General features: G+C 49.3%; 2 protein-coding genes across 2 annotated transcripts; both read right to left on the reverse strand.

The window, feature by feature from the left end:
- Positions 1 to 2308: 2308 nt before the first annotated feature.
- Positions 2309 to 16717, reverse strand: MBD3 (methyl-CpG binding domain protein 3). The gene is made up of 8 exons (XM_034070837.1): positions 16549 to 16717; positions 12551 to 12607; positions 10527 to 10686; positions 7886 to 8023; positions 6847 to 6937; positions 6377 to 6554; positions 5067 to 5264; positions 2309 to 3443 (listed from the first exon to the last, which is right to left on the reverse strand). The coding sequence occupies exons 1-7, from the start codon at positions 16560 to 16562 to the stop codon at positions 5072 to 5074; spliced, it is 831 nt and encodes a 276-aa protein (XP_033926728.1). The 5' UTR covers positions 16563 to 16717; the 3' UTR covers positions 2309 to 3443; positions 5067 to 5071.
- A 2862-nt stretch (positions 16718 to 19579) lies between these two features.
- UQCR11 (ubiquinol-cytochrome c reductase, complex III subunit XI) lies at positions 19580 to 21660 on the reverse strand. Its single transcript, XM_034070842.1, has 3 exons — positions 21555 to 21660; positions 20454 to 20588; positions 19580 to 19844 (listed from the first exon to the last, which is right to left on the reverse strand). Exons 1-2 carry the CDS (start codon positions 21602 to 21604, stop codon positions 20468 to 20470), a joined length of 171 nt encoding a protein of 56 aa, XP_033926733.1. The 5' UTR covers positions 21605 to 21660; the 3' UTR covers positions 19580 to 19844; positions 20454 to 20467.
- Positions 21661 to 21735: the final 75 nt, after the last annotated feature.

The following is a 21735-nucleotide window of genomic DNA, read 5'->3' on the forward strand; positions in this document are numbered from 1 at the left end:
TTCCCGGGAAGCTCTCCTTGCTGCGGCAACGCTCCTCGGATGGGAAGAGCTCTCGCGCGTATTGGAGACAAGTCAGACGTGGATGGTTGCGGAGTGCTTGGTATGAACCCTGCATCCATCCCTATTCCCATTGGAACCTCTTGGACTGCTCTGCCCACTTCACATTGGGATGGGAAAGGGAGCTCTGGGACTGCTCCAGCCAATGCAGGGGTTCTGTAGCATCCCATTCCATCTGCAGCTGGAGCGGAGCAGGAAGAGGGCTCCGGGATACCTGCACCAGAGCCTGCAGTACCTGCACGATGCTCAGGTCCCCTTGCAAGAGGCAGCCGTCAGGTTCATTGGTGAGTCCCTACAGTCCCCATCCCGGTCCCCACTGCTGCATTCCTGATGGATGCTGATGGATCCCAGTGGATGCTGATGGATCCCAATGGATCCCTGTGCCCAGGATTGGCTGCGCGGCCTCTAAGAGGGAAAAGCCCAGGGAAGCTGGAGCAGATCTGCAGAGGTGAGGAGGGAGCAGGGGCTGGGGGGATGCTGGGGGCTATGGGAGGCTCATCCTGGTCTCTTTGGATCACAGCCCTGGAAGCGCTGCTGGACGAGAGCGATCCCGGCCTCTGCTCCCTGGCGGCTCAGACCCTGGTCATCCTCCGGAGCACACCGGAGCGGCGGATCCTGGGATACCGGATAGGAGGTACAGGTACTGGATATGAGATACAGGTTCAGAGACCCAAAAGGCCCCAAAGCAGCCCAAAACCTTTCCCAAAAAAGCATAAATCAACACAAATCCTCCTTGTCCTGCTTCTCCTATGGGATACAGGGTCAGAGCTCAAACCAGCCTCAAAATCATCCCAAAAAACAACCTAAAACACCCCAAAACCGCCTTTTCCTACTTCTATGGGATACCGGGTCAAAGCCCCAAAACCAAAATGAAAACCACCCCAAAAACACTGTAAAACACTCCAAAACCAGTTTGTCCTGCTTCTCCTATGGAATACAGGTTCAGAAGCCCAAACCAGCCCCAAACCAAGCCAAAACCAACACCAAACCACCTTGCCCTGCTTCCACTATGGCATACAGTGTCAGGCCCCCAAAACACCCCAAAATATACCCAAAACACCATAAACCACTCCAAAACCACCTTGTCCTGCTTCTCCTATGGGATACAGGGTAGAGCCACAAAACAAAAACAACAAAATAGTGTCTGAACAAGACTGCCACAGGCAGAACACCTCTAGCCTGGGTTAGAAACTGCTAAGAGGTGAGACTCAAAGGACCAGATCAGCCACTTGCCCATTAGATGGAGCATCCTGGCAGTCTTTTAAGGGGCGAGGACACAGGAGGATTCTGCAGCAAGAACCAACTGGCTTCCCACAGGTTTCACTTTGTATTCTCCTCTGCCAGGTCCCCAGGTACCGAGATCCAAATCTCAGAACAGAGCTCACAAGCAAAATGCAAGAGCATCTCTGCTGAAACGGCTGAGAGGGGCAGAACACAAACCCTGCAGTGAGGGGCTTGATGCAGACTAGAAGCAGCTCCACTTTGTGAGAAACATTTAATTCAACACAATGAGTTACAAGAGGAGAGAGTTACAGGGTAATAACCGTAACAGACTGTTCAAAAAGGAAAACCATTTCCACTGCCTGCAGTACCAGGTAGAGTTCCCCGAAGCAGTAATACCTGCAGAGCAGCATCGGAGCACAACTTGCAGTACTCCAAATGAGCAATAAGTTTGTATTTTCAAATCTTTATGAAAAGAGTTAGTACAACAGCAATCACTTTGGCATGGGCTAGTTTTCAAGGAGCTTAAACCTATTCCAATCACTAAGCTGAGCTACTCCCAGAGGTTATTACTTTCCAGGCAATTCCCCTGGTCCCTTGCTATCGCTGCTAACCATTCTTACATGATAAAGGCTCTGGGAGCTACTTTCTTCCCCAAGTTTGGGGATACCAACAACTTGTACAATTGTTTAGTGGCACAACATTTAACCCACCACTTCATACCATACTGTCGGCTGAAATGTCCATGCATGAATCATGCAATGGATACCCCAAGACTAAAATAACTTTTGTAACCAGTCAACGTATTCTCCGAGCTATAAACTCATCTTTGTCCCTTGTCCCTTCTCCCTATCCTCCCTCCCCAGATAAACCCATTTTTAGCCACAAGTTACCCCAATATGCTCACAGATGTACTAAAAGAGACTGAGGAATCAATCAAGGTACCCATGGTGAAGCCAAATACTTATAAAGACATTAAGGCAGGTTTCACATCATTTCAGTTTTGGACACAAAATGCTGGTCACTTCACTGCACATGCAAATAAGAAAGATTTAATACTTAATAAAAAGCTTTAAATTCGTTTTCAGATATCAATTATAGAAAAATCAACCTTTTTCCTTTCTTGTTTTAAAAGAGGTCAGAACATTACTGCACACGAAAGCAGATGTGTAGACACACCTATTGAAATGGATCCCCTTCCCTCTGCACACACAGGAACGGAGGTCGGGGTTCTTGGCACCAGGAAAGAAAGGAGGAAGTTTTCCTCACTGTCAGTCAGAAATGAGTCATTCTCCCATTCCAAGTTGAGAAGTTCCTTCTGACTGGACTTAAACCAAAGCAAAACACACCTCAGAGTGGGTATATTCATCTCCCAAACTCTATCCAGCTATGCCTGGATGTACACACAACTCTATCAAAAACAGGCACAGGAGTGCATTGAGTGTGATGCTGGAGCCAACTACAAAAACAACTGCCATTGATGTCAGACCAATTCCTCAAGTGTATCTTCCCTAACTAAAAAAACCTTGGCTGGAAGAGACACTGGAAAGTCACCTCCAAGACTACACTTCCAAGACCAATATGGTCCTGCGAGAAAAAGGAAGTTCAATGACCTGAATTGACACATGGAATGACAATCCACAACACAAAATGACCTCCCTAAAGTCAGTTACAAACAGGTAGCCTACAGCAGAGTAGCCAAGGAGTGAAACAGCATCTCCTCTCACTTGTGTTAGAGAGAAAATGGTTTCTGTGGGTCTTTGCTAAAGGTACTTGGATAGAAAAGCTTAAAAATTTATCACCTCTCACTGCCTGACCCACCAAAAAAATTAAAATATTAAAAAAAAAAGACATGAAATTTGGTTCCTAGTATTTGACCTCCCACCATTTTATACTCCCTTATTCCCTCCCACTTTTGCAGTCCTGATTACCCTACCCCTTTAGAAAAAGGAGGGGGAGTAGAGTTTAGTCAAGTTCCATCTTCAAAACTACCCAGCAATTACTGAGCCATCAGCTTCTCAACGTCTCCTGATGTGGACATCAAAATGCTCCTTGGTACAGTTGGGTTGGTGGTGCAATGTACTCGTCAGACACTCTTGGCTTTGTAAATAGTTGTGCTGACCCTGCTGATAGGGTTTATAGTGGGAATTCTTGCATGGAACTCCCTAGGAGAAAAAACAACAAGATCTTGTAAGTCAATGACAACATTTTATATCTTTATAGCAAGTGAGTCCTTAAAAGCATAAAGGAGCATTGCCATAACATACCCATTTCTATATCTCCTGTTTTTCACCTTCAGCAGACAGTTTGTTCTGGTTCCTTGCTGTTGTCAGACCTTTTTAGTACAAAGGAATGCAAGATACTCACTGTCCAAATAAGCTACTGTTAGGGTGATGGTGAAATAGGAGAACAGAGAGAGCCCAGATACAGGACAGTGTCTCCCAGAGGCCAAACAGATTTCACATTACAATCAACCTTGCAGCCTGAAGGACTGCTTAACATAAATCACTTTTTGCTACCTGAAATACAGCTGCCACCCCCTACAAACAGGCTTTTCCTTCTGCCATTTGTCCTAAAAATTCCTTTTCCCCTTCCACATTCTTGACTCTTCCCACATGGGCTCTGGAGGGTACATAACAAAGCACACAGGGTATTAGCTATCCTATTTCAGTGACTGAACACTCTCTGGTTTTAGGCTAAAACATAATATGATCAGGACTTAAAATCAGTGAATTCTGTTTTCACCTCACTGTGTGAGCTCCACTGATGGCACATACAGTGCTCCTGGGGTGCTCAGCACCCTCCCAGGGAAGAGCTTCTGCCTAAGAGCTCATCTCAATCTCCCCTCTATAAGTTCTCCTACCTAGTGCAATGTACAGGGGAACTTCTGTTGCTGTGTCTTGACTTGGCCTTACACATCTGTGTCATTCTGCATTGCTACACATGCATTATTCAGAGCTATTCTGGTTTACAAGACAATAAACCAAAATTTCTAGTTGCACCTTTAAAAGGTTCCAGTGCACAAATGAAAGCCAGAGCTACACCTGAAGACAAGAAGCAAGCCCTCTGTGATACTTTCAAGGCATGCATAATACAAAAGCATGTTGCAGTGTACCAGCAGTAACTGCAGGATTCACAATCTTACACTTCTCAGATGTTTCCACGTGTTGAAGGTGTATGCTCCTCTTTTACTTTCAGTTTACCAAGTCTCACCACATAGGAAGTTTTTTAGCCACTTCCCTCTTTGGATGGTTGCCTTTGGTCAGGTTGCTTTTTCCTAACTTTCTACAAATACTACTTTAAAAACTTCCACAAAGATGCTCTCTAATACAGCCTGAATTAAAACAAGTCCTAAACATGCAAAAGTGAGAGGAAAAGGCAGGGAGAGATGGACTCTGTCCTTTCTGCCCACCCTGACCTCCTGCCTAACAAAGGAAGTAATAAATAAATAGGGGTAAAATTGACATCACAAGGCAAATGTTTAGGAAACCAATCAATTTTCAAGGCAGAATCCTTCCAGTGCTTATGTACACATCCTGGTTACACATTTAGCATACCTGACACAGGCAGAAGGCTCAGAACAACCCATGTGCACTCACCAGACATTACACACACATCAAAATACTTCATTTTGCTACCTGAAAGCATGACTACTACACCTTTAAATGTGCATGCTAAAGAGCAAAGATGTGTACATTTATACCAAATATATACCAAGATCCTTCCTGAAAGCATTTCTGCTTTCAGTGAAGTACAGTTTAAGGTAAGAAAGGATGCTGTCACATTACCTGGACTATACATTCTCCATCTCCTGGTCATGGTCCTGCTCCTCCTCCTCCTCTTCCTCTTCTCCTTCTTCCTCTCCTCCTTCTTTCTCAGAAGGAGCTTCCCCATCTCTTGCTATTTCTTCTACATGGGCAAGCATGTCAGCCATCAGAGCTTCCTCCAGCCTCTTTCGCACTTGCTGCACCAGTTCCTCTTGTTTCCTACCCCAAATTAATGAATACTGACATCAATCCTCAAAGCTGCCTCTTTACAGGGAAAGGAAGCTTAAATCCCTCATATATGAGGCTGGGCAGACAAGACCATTTTTAATTGTGGCTGAAATCTGCATAACCTAGCAGCTGGCTCGAGACTTCAAATTCCTAGTAGTAATATTAATTGGAAGAAGAAGAAGTCAGCCTACCCTGCTCAGACTGCCAAAAATGAGACTGGAGAAGGGTAAGTTTCCAACCATTTCAGTCTTTTCTTGTTCCTTGTGACTCACAACCTTATATTTTACAGCTCCTTTTCTGTCAAAGTCATAGTGAAGGGAAGCAGTGATCGACAATCAGTGGCTCACAGGACTCATATTTCATCTCAGCCACAGGAAATCATGAGCAGACAATTTTTCCTGGTCATTCTTGTATAAATCAAGCATTACAATAAAGTCATCCTGTAATTCAAGATTTATCAGTCCAACAGTCAAAAGTCCTATCTTTAAACACTGTTAAGTGGACGCACAGCAGTATGCTCTCAGGTTAGTCTCTTTGCTATATGCAGTCCCCCACTGAGCTTAAAGCTTGATTTGACCATTCCTGATTTAGTGATAGAATTCATTACTGAAAGCAAGCTACACTTAAGTAAACTGCATCCTTATGTGATGCCACTGCAGCAGTTAAGTACTTTTATTTGGTCTTGGGCTGACACGGAGCAAGGTGGAGAGAATCCAATCACAATATTAAGGCTTTCTCTGACTCCTTCTTTGCTTAGAGGTGTCTTAATCAAGATTACTCCAATTGAGACACCTTCTTCAATAAAAGGATACATGCCCAAACAAATCTGAACCTGAAACCTCAGTGGAACTGAGTACGGTCATAATAAAAGCCTATAATTAAATGCCTGTAGGAGTCCATCCTCATGTGACAGTTTTTAACTCCTCTAATAAAGAGGCATTCACATCAATTCAGCAAGCCCCAGTACTCCAGCAGACTTTAAAACTTGTCACTGGAAAAACACTCACAAAAAAAACCCAAAAAACCCAAACCCAAAGAAAAAGAACTGTTTTACTACAAGAAACCTTATTCCAAGAGAGTTAGGTGGCATTTCTAGTTAATACCTAATATCTTCATCTGTCACCATAAATGCTTTGCAAAGGGGCTGTGAGGTGTTTAGCCAGACTCCAGGATTCTTCTCTACAGCTGCAGACAGCTGTCCAGTGATGGGCATAGTGCTGGTGTGCAGAGCACTAGCTATGGCAGAGAGGAGGGTTTCATCAGTGCATCCAGGTCCAACCCCTGCAAATGGGAGGAAAAGTGATAATCAACCTAGCACAAGAAAAAGAGCAGCAAATCAGGACAATGGGGAGTATTTAAACATTAATGGCAAAGCAGGTACTGTCATTTAGTAAGCTAACACAACACACATCTCAGTCCTAAACACTTCTAACAGCACCTGTACAGCTCTCTCCAAGGCAGTTTAAACCAACAGCACTGCTGAGCACTGGGGAACAAGGTCAACCTCAATACCTTCACATCACCGCTGCCTGGTATCAAAATGCCACCCCTGGAGTGAAGGACAGATGATTACCTTGTAAACCTTTTGGCAGGTCCATTGTTTTCACCAGCTCCTCTGCAATGTCAAAAGCGTTCAGTCCACTTAATTTCTTCTCCCAGAAGAGCTGACATCAAAGAAAACGTTTATTGGCACAAAGCAGAAAGGGAATTGACAACTACACCAAGCAACTGCTTCCTATCAAGAGAGGGAAGAACACTGCTGCAGACAATTCTCTATTGGATTTACTATGGAAGAGGTCTGCCACAGGGAACAAGCCTCACTGCCAGCCCCACAACAACTCTGTCCTGATGTACTGCCTTGAGAGAGACCCTAATGCTAAAATCCCACCAACCTGTCCAAACAACAATCAACCCCAACCACCCAACCCTATTTCATACAGCATCTATCTCACACTTCAGAAAGCTAGGGTTTAAGTCTGCAGAAAAGGCTTCCAATGCAAGATGACAGTAGCATATGGGGTATTTTTAATACCCTGTACTGAAATCACTTCCCTTCTTGGAATGTTACCTTTTAATTCCACTAGAGCTGCAAGAGTTTGAAATGATCATTGATACCTATGACAGCATCTGAACACACTAGTGAAGCTGAGCATCTCATTTCCAAATGTTACAAAGATGGATTCAATACAGCAAAGGATTTGTAGAATCCCTGATGTGAACTCTGCTAGGGCTGTTCTGTCAGCTCCAGGTAATGAGAACGCCTGCCAAAGGCTGCTTTGAACGGGTACATCTCATTTGACCAGTGCCCAAATTCAAAGCCACCCTTGTCATAAGCACACTTTTTACATCCTTTCACTAGATTAAATGAAGCTGAAAGATTTCCTTTCATTTTGGTGTATTCACTTGTTTGCAAATACAAAGGATAGCAAGAAAACCACTTTGATTTTGCATTAATTCCAAGTGAATTTATGATCTTATTCATACAGTAGAGTTAGCTACTGTACTAATGATACACATATCTGAGAAAAAGGCCCATGCAGGGGGTACCATCCCTTGCCCTACATCACCCTTTCTTAGTTCTGGAGAAGAAGCTGCTAAATCCCAAGTCTTACCTGCCGGGGCTGGTCCACAGCTTTCTGAGGATCACTCTTCACCTTGTTGCTGGGATGGTTTGTGATCTTTGTGACAGGCTGTTTGAAGATGGAGGCGGTCTGTCTGACAGGCAGGGCTGTGTTCAGATCAGGCTTGCCCTACAAATTTCAAGCAAAATGAAGGGAAAAGCCCACAAAAAGACAAAAAAAAGGATTTTTAATTTGCTAAACTGCTGCTACAGCCATAAAGATGTGCAGCAAGGAAAAGGAGAGTGCATGGACTTCAAAACTGGCCTGCTCTCAAGCTATATGAGTTCAACTGCTAAAAACGTGTAACTACACTCAAATCTTGCCTCAGACCTATAGAAATTAAAGTTCTCCACTCTTTCACATTCTATTTAACATACCAGCTTCCTCTCTAAAGCTGGTTACAAAGCAGATGTTGATTCCCTTTTTACAAGGAGGTATAAGGAAAAGATGAGGGGTGACGGGCACAAGTTATTCCTAGAGAGATTCCATCTGGGCACAAGAGGAAAAAGCCTTTCACCATTGGAATAATCTCCCCAGGGAAGCTGTAGACTCTCCAACACTGGGCACTGCTAAGAGTTGGCTGGACAGGGTGCTGGGATGTCTACTCTAGGTCATGCTTGGCCTTGAGGGTTGGTCCAGATGACCCTTGAGATCCCTTCCAACCTGGGATCCTGTGATTAGTTTATACCTATTGGTTTTATACCTGTTTGGACAGAATTTAGGAGCTTGCACTCTGACAAGCCACTAAGCCAGAAGAGTTTGACATAATATTAAGAAGAAAAATTATTAAGTGGAATTTAGAAACCCTTTTGTGAATTCAGACCGTTCTAAACCATTCTGCTTCAACCCACTTGTGGATGCCATTGAACAAATCAATACAGCTGAAACCTTGATAGCTTTTTTGCCTTAACAAGACTCAGTTTCCAAACAGAGCCTATAACCATCAAATTTTCACCCTCTGCCTGCATTTTACACTAGTGAAAACATAGGAGCAGTGCTCCTTGCTCCAAGATCTAACATGCAAGTCTTGAATACGGCTGCAGGACACACTTTGTTCTTGAGGACGCAGACACCGCGTCTGCTCAACATATTTATTCATGAGATGTAGAAGAGATGTATTCAGGCCAAATATCATTCTGAACCATCTGTGTGCCAATTCACTTAGAAGCCAGCGACAACCACTTGTACTAGAAGGACTGGGCAGAGTTTGTAGCCTATCAGATGTGTGTGAGCTGCTGGTCTCCGCAGCAAGGCGTGTTCTTTCCCAAGTGGCACTCCAGCACCCAGCACTGTAAATGCTCCAATCACTCCAATGACAATAACTCTTGACTGGTTGCCATATATAGAACATAAGCATTCTGCTGTTTCCCACAGTTCATGTTTAGGTGCACAAACACAAGCTTTTGGGTTCGGAAAAGTTTTTAGTGCACAATGAAGCTACCCAAGAATAACATGACCCAGTGTATGGAGACCGGCACTTCTAGCGGTAGGCTTGGCTAAACCTATTACCATGTGCCAAACACAGACTCTTTCATTTTGCTCTACAAACAGGCCTCGCCATCCTCTCACCTCTTCAGCTTTTTGCCCCCTCCTTAGATCAATTCCAAAGCTGAGATACCAGCATGGCCTGTGACAGCTCTAAGGAGGGCCTCATCCTCTAAGGGTACCTCCTCATCCCTCCTCTCCCAAAACCAAATGGCAGAGCAGATCAGAGCCACTGCTCTGGAGTCAGCTGGAGATCGTGCTGGATCTTCTCCAGAGAAGATCTCACACTCCAGGGAGGAGAAGAAAGGTGCCACCCCTCTCTCCAGATCTTCGGTATGGGAGATTTAGCAGTACCACAATATTCTTGCATGGCATCACCCTGGTGTCCTGGGTCATTTTCCTCCTCCTTAGTAGCTGGTGCAGTGCTGTGTCTTCAGCTTTGGTCTGAGAACAACACTGATAACACACTGATAGTTTTAGCTGTTGCTATGCAATGCTTACTCCGACCAATGACTTCTCAGTCTCATGCTCTGCCAGTGAGGAGGGGCACGGGAAGCCGGACAAAGCAGAGAGGACACCTGACCCAAGCTAGCCAAAGGGATATTCCATGCCACAGCACATCATGCCCAGGATAGAAACTGGAGGGAGTTACCCAAAAGGGCCAGATCACTGCTCAGGTGGTGAGCAATTGTGTGTGCATCACCGGTGTTTATTGTGTTCTTTTCCTTTTCCCCTTTTAGTCTTATATTCTCTCCCCTTGTTATTCCCCTTATCATTATTATTAGTGGTGGTAGCAGCAGTGGTTTTGTGTTATACCTTAGCTACTGGACTGCTCTTACCTCAACCCATGGGATTTATATTCTTTCAATTCTCCTCCCCATCCCTCTGGGAGTTGGGGGGAAAGAAAGGGGGAAGTGAGCAAGCGGGTGTATGGTTTTGAGTTACCACCTGGACTTAAGCAGGACACCTAGAAGGATGAGTGAATTGCAGTATCTGTCCAGCTCCCCATAACAGAGATGTTATCTCATACAACCCCAGTTTCACACATGAATTACAACACGGAATCACAGATACTGTTCTGAGAGGTAGCCTGGCCTCTACAATAGCAGATGGAAAGGGGAAACTTGCCATGGCATCACAGTCTTACTTTGGCTTGGTTGGAACAGTCATAGCGCATCCTCTGCCTGTTCTTGTTCATTTTATTCATCAGCATTTTTCCTGTGCGGAAATCAAAGGTGCCCAGGTCCATGGAGCTGCCCAGGTAACGTGCCAGCTGCGGCTTGCTCCGGAACTTCTTACCACTTGGGCTGAGAAAACACAGGAGAGAAACATGAAGGGGAATGAAAACCCTCTGGATTTCATGCCATCACTCACGGCAGTGCAGGAGAGGTGAGTTTTATTGCCTTCATGAGAAACAGCATGTGCTGAACTGCCAGAATGAAGCTCACGTTTAACTCTAAAGGGATATTCTTGCTTTCCTATTAACTCCTCCTCAGGATTACTGTGGAAGAGACAAACTAAGTGCAGACCATGTTAAAACGTTTTTTTGTACATAAGATCCAGAGCAGGTATAAAGGAACACAGTATAATTCACACCATCACCAGCAGGGCAGATACCAGCACAGATGTACATATCACTGCTGTCTCAAATAGTAAATGCGTTTTCAAGCAGAATTTCTTCTCCCAGGAGTGTTATATCTGACTGGGACCACAGTCATCTCCTTGGGCTCCTTCCCCCCACCCCTTTCTCCTTGAACAGAACAGTCAGGTTTGATTACGAGTCTTTGGTACCATTTGGAACACTTCAGGACTGCACGGTAGTAAGGAGAAAGAAAAGTTAATCAGTGACACACTGCAAAATAAAGAATGACAAAGCTTAAGTGATGCAAAGATAAAGGGCAAAACCTTGGAAACTGTCCATTAATGGTGAAACAGGAGGGAGATTCTTTTTAAACACCTGGTTTCGCATGAAGGACTGCAATCTGGGAAGCAGGCACAGATTACTCCAGCTCCTTGTTGTGTTCTGGTTGGTTTTTAGTAACATAACCTAACCTTTTACACTACCACAATAAGCACTGCTACCTAAACATTCTTTATGCATACAGCAAAAATAAGTCACTGTGCTGTGATTACACAGACAATAAGCACAATGTAGTTCTCCCTAGGAAAGTGGTGGACTCCCCAAACATTGGACACTTAAGATATGGCTGGAGTCAGAGAAAGCTCCGGGGAGATGTTATAACAATACCTAAAGGTGTTCCAATACCTAAAGGGGCTGCAGGAAACCTGGAGAGGGGCTTGGGACAAGGGCCTGTAGGGACAGGCCAAGGGGAATGGCTTGAACCTGCCCAAGAGAGGGGAGACTGAGCTGAGCTCTGAGGCAGAAGCTGTTCCCTGGGAGGGTGCTGAGGCGCTGGCACAGGGTGCCCAGAGAAGCTGTGGCTGCCCCATCCCTGGCAGTGCTCAAGGCCAGGTTGGACACAGGGGCTTGGAGCAGCTGCTCCAGTGGAAGGGGTCCCTGCCCGTGGCAAGGGTTGGAGCTGGAGGAGCTTTAAGGTCCCTTCCAACCCAAACCAGGCTGGGATTCTATAGAGTGCACAGTTAACCAGATGGGGAAATAATCCATCTTTAGAGGGTAGGGAGAAGGGGAGGAAACTCTTTATCACTGGATATTCCTCAGCTGGACCAGTTCACTGTGGAGCTGTACCAAACAGCTGACAACAGAGAGAGGAGCAATCATTGGACAGTAACAGAGAGCTGGGTCCAGACTCAAATGTGAACCCACTTGTACAAAAGGGAATGGAGTTATATGCCTCAAGCCAGAAAGAGGAATAACCAGCTACAGCAGCTTTTAGGCCAGACCCATCACTGCTATCAGTGAAGCCAGGTAGAGAAACTCCTGCTACATGAAGAATATGACACTGCTTCCTCTGCTAAGATCTGCAGCTCCAATTTAGGGTTTAGTGTCTAGCAATTGTTAAAACAACACATTACAATAAACGCTGCATTCAAAGGCTCAGTGTAACTTCCAGAATAAGAGCCAGATACACTCAGAGACAGGATTTTAAATGAACACAGCCCTTCAGCTTTTACATAGAGTGTGTGCTCTAGGAATCTGGCAAAGGATCTGAAAAGATGCTCAAAGTCCATATACGTCTAAAATAAACCCACCTGAAGTGACTCAGAGTCCTGTCTCTTCCTGGGGAAGCTTGGCCCAAAGGAAAAGCACTGAAATGTTCAGAAGAAAAACTTTTATTGTGATTATGTCTTGAATAAAAGGCAATTCCATACCCCAAGCTCCTCTGGAACAACAGTAGGGCAGGGAACAACGCTACAACTCAAAGCCATCAGTGAACAGCAAGAGAAAGGGGGTGGCTGGAGTGCTCTGGAGCTCCTGGGGTACCTCTGGCTTGGGATGGACACAGCCACAGAGGGCATCACAGACACCTGAGATGGTCAAACTCAGGGTCGGGAAAGGAGTGGGGAGCAGTCAAACAGCCCATGAAGGTGAGCAGTGGCACTGCCTGCTGCATGTCACAACGCACAGGACCAGCAACCCACCATTTATGACCTCTGAATGCCATTACCATGCTTATGTGCCCTTTAACTGTCACACATCCACCAGGTTTATCTCCTTCCACTCCAGAGCAAAAGCTCTGCTTTGCACTTCTGGTTTCATACACAAAGACTCTGAAGAGACCCAGAATGGGTCCAAAACCCCAACCTCTTCTGAACACCACCACTGGCACCGATACAGTGAGTGCACTGCACTTGGCTCCTGCCTTCAGGTCTTTCCCACTCCAGCCTGGGAGGAGGAGCAAGGCAACTGCAAAGCTGCACACACTTCTCCATGCTCATCCATCTAAAGCTCCGTTACCCCCTTGAGCCGCCTGCCTCAGCACCAACAAAAGAGACCCAAAGCCCAAGGGGAGGCACGATCAAACCCAAGCCCCCCTCCCTTGTTATCCAGAATTCATGGGGAGCAGATGAAGCTGAGCGTGTGGCGGCCTCTTGCCAGGTGCCTGCTGCTCTCCATGTGCAGCTCACCCTTTGTTTCCTGCTTTAGAGTCTTAAGGAGCCCAGGCCCTGTCCCCTCCTCCCTCATTACACAAGTCTCCTCCCCTCCACTCTCCCCATTTCGCCTACAGATCGGCACAACTTAGAAAGCAAGAGACAAAAGACAACACCAACCCACCCTGAACAAACCCAGACTGTCTCCTGCCTGCTAAAGGAGACAGGGATAAGAAGGGTGATCAGGAAAGCCTCATTCCCTCGGTGGATGAGTGACAGACAGAATGCAGACTCTCTTCCCCACTCTGTTTCAGTTGTGAGCCCTCCTTGGTGCTGCTGTGAGCATCCCAGCCTTCCTCCGCTGCACTTCTCTCCCCAGGTCTGCTCCAGGCAAAGCCAGGCACCCTCTGGGTGTGGAACATCCCTGGGACACCACACACACTGTCAGTGCCCTCTTCTTGCAGCACCTTCACGTTATCCCTGCCTGCATCCGCATCCCATCCTACCCCACACCCCAGCAGCTTCCTACATGATCTCTGTGGTCCCTTCCAACCCAAACCATTCTATGGACGTGGTTACCCCAGACATACAGCTGTCACCCATGCACAGAAAAAGCAGCAGTGGGAACAAGCAGAACCAGGTGACTTCTGCAGCTGTGACAACCCAGCCCACATCTGCACACATCTGCACAGCAGCATCTGCCCATCCCTCCGTACATCACAGAATCAACCAGGTTGGAAAAGAGCTTTAAGAGCATCAAATCCAACCATTCCAAACACCCAAGGAACAATCCCAGCACAGAGGAACAAGCCCAGATCTCACCAGCCCCGTTTATAAGGCTCATCTCAACCCCCATTAGAGTTCCCCTGGGGAAGCTGGGGGTCAATCCCCACAACCTACAGAAAGCAAAGCAGGGCTCAGTAAAAACACTCTCCTCCATAGTTCAAAACGTACTTGTGGGTGAAGGGGTGTTAAAAACCTCTTCAGCTGTCTACAGAGGTGCTGTGTATGATAGAAAGCCACAACAGAATTAAGCTTCACCCCAGAGAGCTGGTTGAGCCTTCCAGAACAGCCATCCCAATGACTGCTTGGAGCAGAGCCGAGCAGTGATCCCGAACTTCTCAGACACTTGGTCACATAACCTTTAGCAGGAAAACACCCCGAAACCAAGCAGGAGCAAGCAGCAGGAAATGCTCCATCCCCCAGGTGAGAACACTGAGTTTGAAGGAGCCTTTGTCACCAAACCGCTCTCAAAGACCACATCGACCCCATTGCGTTTGCCAACCCTTCAGCCCCTGGCAGACAAGGGCATGTGCCCCAGTTAAAAGCATTTCTGCACTGGTGAGCAGGAGGTTCAGCACTGATTCTGTGAGCCCAAAACATCTGCCAAAATGATGGTTTGGGAAAGCTGGAACTGCCACCCGACCACCTAAGCTCAGCCTTAACCCTCGGAGCTGGTTCTTACACACAGGAGCATTTCTAAACCACACATGGAATTCCACACACACACTCTTACTGCATCTGCACATCCGAACCGTGCACAATTGGACATGGGATCTGTAGAGGGATCCAGGAACTGCCACTCACGTTTCCCACTTTGAAAAATGCAAACAGCAACAGCAACCAAACATTAACTGCGCAGGGATCTCTGTGCAAACTGATACAAAGGCAAAATCCATAACTTTGGAATGGAAAAATGCTCCTTATCATCTCCCCCCTCTTTTTTTATGTATAGATATATATATATGGCTCAGAACCTACAACCTTAGAACTTTATGGATGTGGAGCTGCTGGAGTGAGGCCAGAGGAGGCCATGGAGCTGCAGTGAGGGCTGGAGCAGCTCTGCTCTGGAGCCAGGCTGAGAGAGCTGGGCTGGGGCAGCCTGGACAAGAGAAGGCTCCTGAAGGGGAGACCTGAGAGCAGCTCCAGTGCCTAAAGGGGCTGCAGGAAACCTGGAGAGGGGCTTGGGACAAGGGATGTAGGGACAGGCCAAGGGGAATGGCTTGAACCTGCCCAAGAGAGGGGAGACTGAGCTGAGCTCTGAGGCAGAAGCTGTTCCCTGGGAGGGTGCTGAGGCGCTGGCACAGGGTGCCCAGAGAAGCTGTGGCTGCCCCATCCCTGGCAGTGCTCAAGGCCAGGTTGGACACAGGGGCTTGGAGCAGCTGCTCCAGTGGAAGGGGTCCCTGCCCGTGGCAGGGGTTGGAGCTGGAGGAGCTTTAAGATCCCTTCAAACCCAACCCATTCTATTCTATATCCTTGGATAACCCAACGGTCTTTCAGCGCTGTTGCATCTCCAGCAGCTGCCCGAGGTCCTTCCTCCTCCCAGGCTGCAGTGAAGCCGCACCTCCAGCCTCGTGCTCTGCAGGATGGATCCAGTGGATCGCTCGCCCCCGGCTCAGTAAGCTATTCCCACAAGCACGATCTAAGACACGAACCCCACACGTGCAGTTGAGCACACGCAGTTCACCAAGGCCAAGCTGAGAACACCTGGATCCCTCCTGCTGCCCTCCTCCAGCTTCCCCAGAGCCCCGAGCTTCCCACTTTGGCTCCCGGGTGCACTGAGGCTGCCTCTTGTGTGTGCAGGATGGGTCCCTATGGCCCACCTACAGTTGATGGGAATGAAGCCAGCCATGCTTCCCTCAGCAGCAACACTCACAGGATCCGGCATCCCTGTGCTCTCATCTATAGCATCAGGCACAGCCACAGGCAGGCAAATGAGTCCTGCTTCACCCTACCCCATATTCATGGAGTGGGTTGGGTTGGAAGGGACCTTAAAGCTCATCCAGCTCCAACCCCTGCCCCGGGCAGGGACCCCTTCCACTGGAGCAGCTGCTCCAAGCCCCTGTGTCCAACCTGGCCTTGAGCACTGCCAGGGATGGGGCAGCCCCAGCTCCTCCGGACACCCTGTGCCAGGCTGGTTCCTTCACCTGCAGACACAGCAGCACCGGAGCCCGCGGAGGCACCAACCGGTACCGGGCCCCTCACAGGCCCCTCACGGAGCACACGAGGGGGCTGCGCCGCCCGCCCCACAGCGCCCCCCGCCCGGGGATGGCGGCACCGACCCCCCCCCGTTCACCCCGAGCCTTCCCCCCGTCCCCTCCGGTACCGACCCCCCCCCCCCCCCCCCCCCCCCCCCCGGCCCGGCCGAGCGCTCCCACCTCTTCCGTTCCATCGCGGCCCGGGCCCGCTCCCGCCGGCTCTTCCGGCCGCCGCGCTCTCCTCCCGCCGACGGCTGTTCCGCGCTCCCACCGTTCCTTCCCTGCCCCCTCCGCGGCCGCCGCGGCCTCTGCTCGGCCCGGCCCGGCCCGGCCCGGTTCGGTTCGGTTCGGTTCGGTTCCACTCGGCTCTCCCCAGGCCCCTGCCCCGCGGACCCTCCTCTGCCTCCTCCACGCTCGCTCCCGCTCCGCCCGCCCCCGCGGCTCCGGTCCCGCCCCTTCACAGCGCTGCTCGCTGCCGCCGGATCCCTCCGCACGGATATAGTCCCGACCCGCTCGGTGGGAGCTGCGGCTGTTCGGGACCCGGCACTGCCGCTTCGGGCATCTTCCCCCTGCGGTCCTGGACCCACGTGCAGAGACCTCGGCCCGGACAGCGGGGACACAACGGAGCGGGAGCGGCACCGGCACCGAACCGGGGCCCGGCCGGACAGAACCGGCCCGTGCAGAGAAACGGGAAACGTGGGTGGGGAGGGAGCAGCTCCAGTGCCTGAAGGGGCTGCAGGAAACCTGGAGAGGGGCTTGGGACAAGGGCCTGTAGGGACAGGCCAAGGGGAATGGCTTGAACCTGCCCGAGGGGAGACTGAGCTGAGCTCTTAGGCAGAAGCTGTTCCCTGTGAGGGTGCTGAGGCGCTGGCACAGGGTGCCCAGAGAAGCTGTGGCTGCCCCATCCCTGGCAGTGCTCAAGGCCAGGTTGGACACAGGGGCTTGGAGCAGCTGCTCCAGTGGGTCCCTGCCCGTGGCAGGGTTGGAGCTGGAGGAGCTTCAAGGTCCCTTCCAACCCCAGCCAGGCAATGCCAGGATATTGAAAACCAGAGGGGATCACTGATCACACCTGAACAGTAATTGTTTGAGCAGAAATTTGCCCAAGAATCACAGAACGATTTGGGCTGGGACCTGCTCTGGGGTCTCCCCTTCAGGAGCCTTCTCTTGTCCAGGCTGCCCCAGCCCAGCTCTCAGCCTGGCTCCAGAGCAGAGCTGCTCCAGCCCTCGCAGCAGCTCCATGGCCTCCTCTGGCCTCGCTCCAGCAGCTCCATGTCCCTGTTGTGCTGCTGCCCCAGAGCTGGATCAGGACTGCAGGAGCTCTCCCCAGAGGATGCAGAAGGTATTTCTAACAGGATTTCTGCAGTCCTTGTGCTCTCCTGGAAGGAGAAATATGAGGAATTACAGGGTAATCCTATGGTTAGAGACATCATTGGGAACATTGCAGGAAACACAAGTAGCTCAACAATCCCTGAAGGCCCAAGCAAGCCCAAGTCCATGTTTCTCGCAGTGCCTGCAAATACTGAATATGGTTTTCTCCTTTAAATACCTGATCTCTGGTGCTGCACACAGGCTCTCACTGGGGCTTTGCGAAAGGTAAGCCCAGTCTGAGCTGCAGACTGACAACCAGGAGCCTTGGGTGAGTGGGCAACACAGGCAGAGCAAGTTCAAGGCCTTCTGAAGGGCTCCCTCCCCTGCAGGAGCAGAGGCAACAAGCCCAGGCTTGGTTGTGTCTGCAGGCAGCAGCAGCATATTCTGCCTGTCCTGTTGGGACACGTTCAACAGGTAAGAGCAGAGGCTCCAACTGTTCAAGGCAGAGCTTCCAGTCCTGATGAGGTGTGAGATCAGGCTGGCATCATGTCCCCTTTCAGGATGAAACTGGACCAGTATCAGTACCTCTGTGTACTCTGTGCTGCTGTCAAACCCACGTTCTCAGTATTCCAAGGCATAGCAGCTTTGGCCTTTTGGGAGTCAACCAGGAGTTCAGGAGCACTGCTGGAGTGAGGCAGTGAGAGAGGCAGAGGCAACAGCATGGTCATCCCTGCATATCATAAGCTTCTGCCCCATTCTGTTGGATGTAGCAGGGCAGCAAAGGGTGTTTTGTATGTGATTATATTCCCTGCCCCAAAACTAGTTATCCAAAGCAATGCTTAAGCAATTATTCTGTCCAGGAAACAGTTGAAGCAGCCTGCACAGTGCCACCCTTTGGGCAGGGTTTACAACAGCTTGCACAGAAACACCACTCAGAAGCCTTCCACCCTGCAGGTGACACTCAAGCAGCACAGTTGCTACAACAGATTCTTCCCTTAAGAGGTTCAACCATTTCATGATAGCTCCAAACAATAACATGGTGAAATCTGGCACTGAACAGAGAGAAAACAGTGATGCTGTTCTTACACAAAGGGTTTGTATCCTCATGGAAAGGGATGAGCTCTCCACTCCTAAGTTAGAGCCGTTTGCTGTGGCTCAGTGGCAGAGACCAGATCAAGATTGTGCTTCTTTTCTCTCTCAGCTGAAGATGTTTTCACCTCAAGGGCTCTGTTTCATCAGCAGTTTATAGTGATGAATTGTCCTGGTGGTGCTCCTGTAATGCCAGCTGGGGTTAAACCATGACACAAATACAACGAGATGTATGAAGTATAGATTCTTTTCCTACTCAAACCCCACATTAAGGAAGTGACCAAGCAGCTCTCTAAACCACTTGTACATGGAAAGCCCCTCAGGGTTTGCAGACCACCTGCCTTGAGCCCCTAGGTTAAACCAAGTTGGTCTTCAGGCAGCACCCATTGCTTTAAAATGATGTGTACCCCATCAGGCAGTTGAAGGGGTCCACAGATTGATAATAAAAGGATGTCAAACCCTTGCTTTAAACGAAATACCACGAAACACTGCAATATTGGCGATGAAAAGTTAACTGCATGCATGAGTCCAAAGTGCTAGTGATGTGGGAATGATTAGCTTAAAATGAAGGCACAACTAAGAACGGTTCAAGAACTACAGTATGAGGAGTGAGGAGCAAAAACTACCCACAAACAAAGAGGCTCATCCAACCCAGCATCCCCTGCTTCATGCCTAAGGAATCTGTATAGGATGAAAGGCAAACACTCCTCCCTAGAAAACACATCCAAACAAGCCGAAGACATAACCCAAACAAGGAGTACAGTCTAAAGAACGTGGCCTAAGAAGGAAACACACGCAAAAAGAAAGGCAAGACTATAATTCACTTGGTTTATTTTGTGCATCAGGTTTATAAACTCCTCCCATGATGACAAGAGCTGCTGTGACAGTGATCAGTGGAAAAGCACGAGGCAGGCTGGCCAGTGAAGTTAAACGTATTCCCAACCAAGGGGTCAGAACTGCTCATGGGAGAGGAAGACACCAGGACCTGCTGCACAATCTTCACTGGGGATTTTGAGTTCACCTCAAAGCAGGGTCTCAGCGGATGGACGGCTCCAAAACACCATCCAGCAATGCATTTCCTACAACAAACACAAAGCAAGTCAGTAAGCAGGGCTTCCTGCAAAGTGCAAAGCAGCCAACACCACAGACAGACTTCAAAAGCCTCCAGTATCCAGGCAAGGAGTTTCTGTTGCAGAAGCTGGTACAGGCAGAGCAGAAGGCACTCAGGCCTACAGGTTCTTTGGAAGGAATCACAGGCCACCACAGCAATGTCCTTCTCTGTTCCTCTCTAGATGATTTATACACAATGATACCTCAAAGCTCTTGCTTCAAAACCAAGAACATCTGAGCATCCTCATGGCCTCCTCTGCACTTGCTCCAACAGCTCCATGGCCTTGTGCTGAGGACACCAGCACCACACCCAGTGCTGCAAGTGGGGTCTCACAAGAGCAGAGGGGCAGAATCAGGTTCAGAACAACACATCTCATATGCAGTGAAAGAAGGAAATGAAAATCACTTGAGAAAGCCAATTTTCCAATGAATTTCTGGTACAGAATAACTATCTCTGAATGTTTGATTTAATAAGAGTTACAAGGAACAGAAAGGAGTCAGAATTCACCCAGCAACAACAGAACTCAGGAGTTTGAAGCCATTCTACCTCAGCTAAGAGAAGCACCACCAGAACTTACCATTAGAGGGAAGCTTAGTCTTCAGTTTTATACTTGCCACCAATGTAGGGGACATATTGAAGAACCAGCTTCCAGTCTGTGCCCCATATTACACCGATCCCAGCCACAGTACCCCATGTCATGAGGGTGGGAGTCCTACGGAAAACACACACATATAATGCTGCTGGTAAACATTCATTCTCCACTGTGAAAGGTCTGATAAATGCTCAGGTACCTGGAAAGTCCTTGTAATAAAAGGGAAAAGCCTGGCAGGAATCTTGGAGACTCTCCTAAAGCATCAGACCCCAAGACCATCACGAGAAAAGCTTGATGCGATTTCATTGAAAAACAGCATTACCAATATTCCTATATGCACGGATTTCTTTACCCATTGCACTGCAATAGCTCACATTGGCTTTATCTGAGCCTGCAGGCTATGCTGTTCTCCCTCACACAACCCCGCAAAGCGGCACTCACTGGCACTGCGACTTATACAGACACACAGGCTGGTTTGTGTTGGGAGGAACCTTAAAGCTCATCCATTTCCACTGGAGCAGCTGCTCCAAGCCCCTGTGTCCAACCTGGCCTTGAGCACTGCCAGGGATGGGGCAGCCACAGCTTCTCTGGGCACCCTGTGCCAGTGCCTCAGCACCCTCACAGGGAAGAATTCCTTCCTTAGATCCAATCTGTTCCTCACAGCTCTGGATCCCCTCAGCGCACCCAGAGCAACCCGGAGCCGAATCAAGGCGAGGCAGAACCGCCCCCCCCCCCCCCGTCCACCCCTTCCCACCCAGCCGGGGCCTCGCACGGAGCAGACCCCCGGGACGGGGCCGAGGAGCACGGAGCGGCCCCAGGACGGGGATCAGGAGCACGGAGCAGACCCCCGGGATGGGATCAGGAGCACGGAGCGGCCCCGGGACGGGATCAGGATCACGGAGCGGCCCCGGGATCAGGAGCACGGAGCGGCCCCGGGATCAGGAGCACGGAGCGGCCCCAGGATCAGGAGCACGGAGCGGCCCCGGGATGGGGATCAGGAGCACGGAGCGGCCCCGGGATGGGATCAGGAGCACGGAGCGGCCCCGGGACAGGGATCAGGAGCGGCTCCGGCAGTCGCAGCCTCACCAGGTCTGCAGCAGTTGTGCATATCGCGGCCCCAGCACCTTGCTCAGCATAGCGGCGGCGGCCCGGCCTCAAAGTCACCCCCACCGCGCATGAGCAGGCCGCGGGGGGCCTTGGTGCGCGGCGCCGCAAACGGGGCTGGCCGCCGCGCTGCCTGAGTCAAGCGGCGTTGTCATGGCAACAC

The sequence above is a fragment of the Melopsittacus undulatus genome, chromosome 19, assembly GCF_012275295.1.
Source record: "Melopsittacus undulatus isolate bMelUnd1 chromosome 19, bMelUnd1.mat.Z, whole genome shotgun sequence".
Taxonomy (NCBI): Eukaryota; Metazoa; Chordata; class Aves; order Psittaciformes; family Psittaculidae; genus Melopsittacus; species Melopsittacus undulatus.

What these genes read in the sequence shown, in the direction of transcription:
- MBD3 (XM_034070837.1), bottom strand. An exon ending in ACTGTTCCAACCAAGCCAAA is followed by an intron (nt 8,024 to 10,526) that starts GTAAGACTGTGA and finishes TGAAATTTGTAG; the next exon opens with GGCAAGCCTGATCTGAACAC. An exon ending in CTGTGGACCAGCCCCGGCAG is followed by an intron (nt 6,938 to 7,885) that starts GTAAGACTTGGG and finishes CTTTGATGTCAG; the next exon opens with CTCTTCTGGGAGAAGAAATT.
- UQCR11 (XM_034070842.1), bottom strand. Translation starts at nt 21,604, where the DNA reads ATGCTGAGCAAGGTGCTGGGGCCGCGATATGCACAACTGCTGCAGACC. An exon ending in GCACAACTGCTGCAGACCTG is followed by an intron (nt 20,589 to 21,554) that starts GTGAGGCTGCGA and finishes TGTTTTCCGTAG; the next exon opens with GACTCCCACCCTCATGACAT.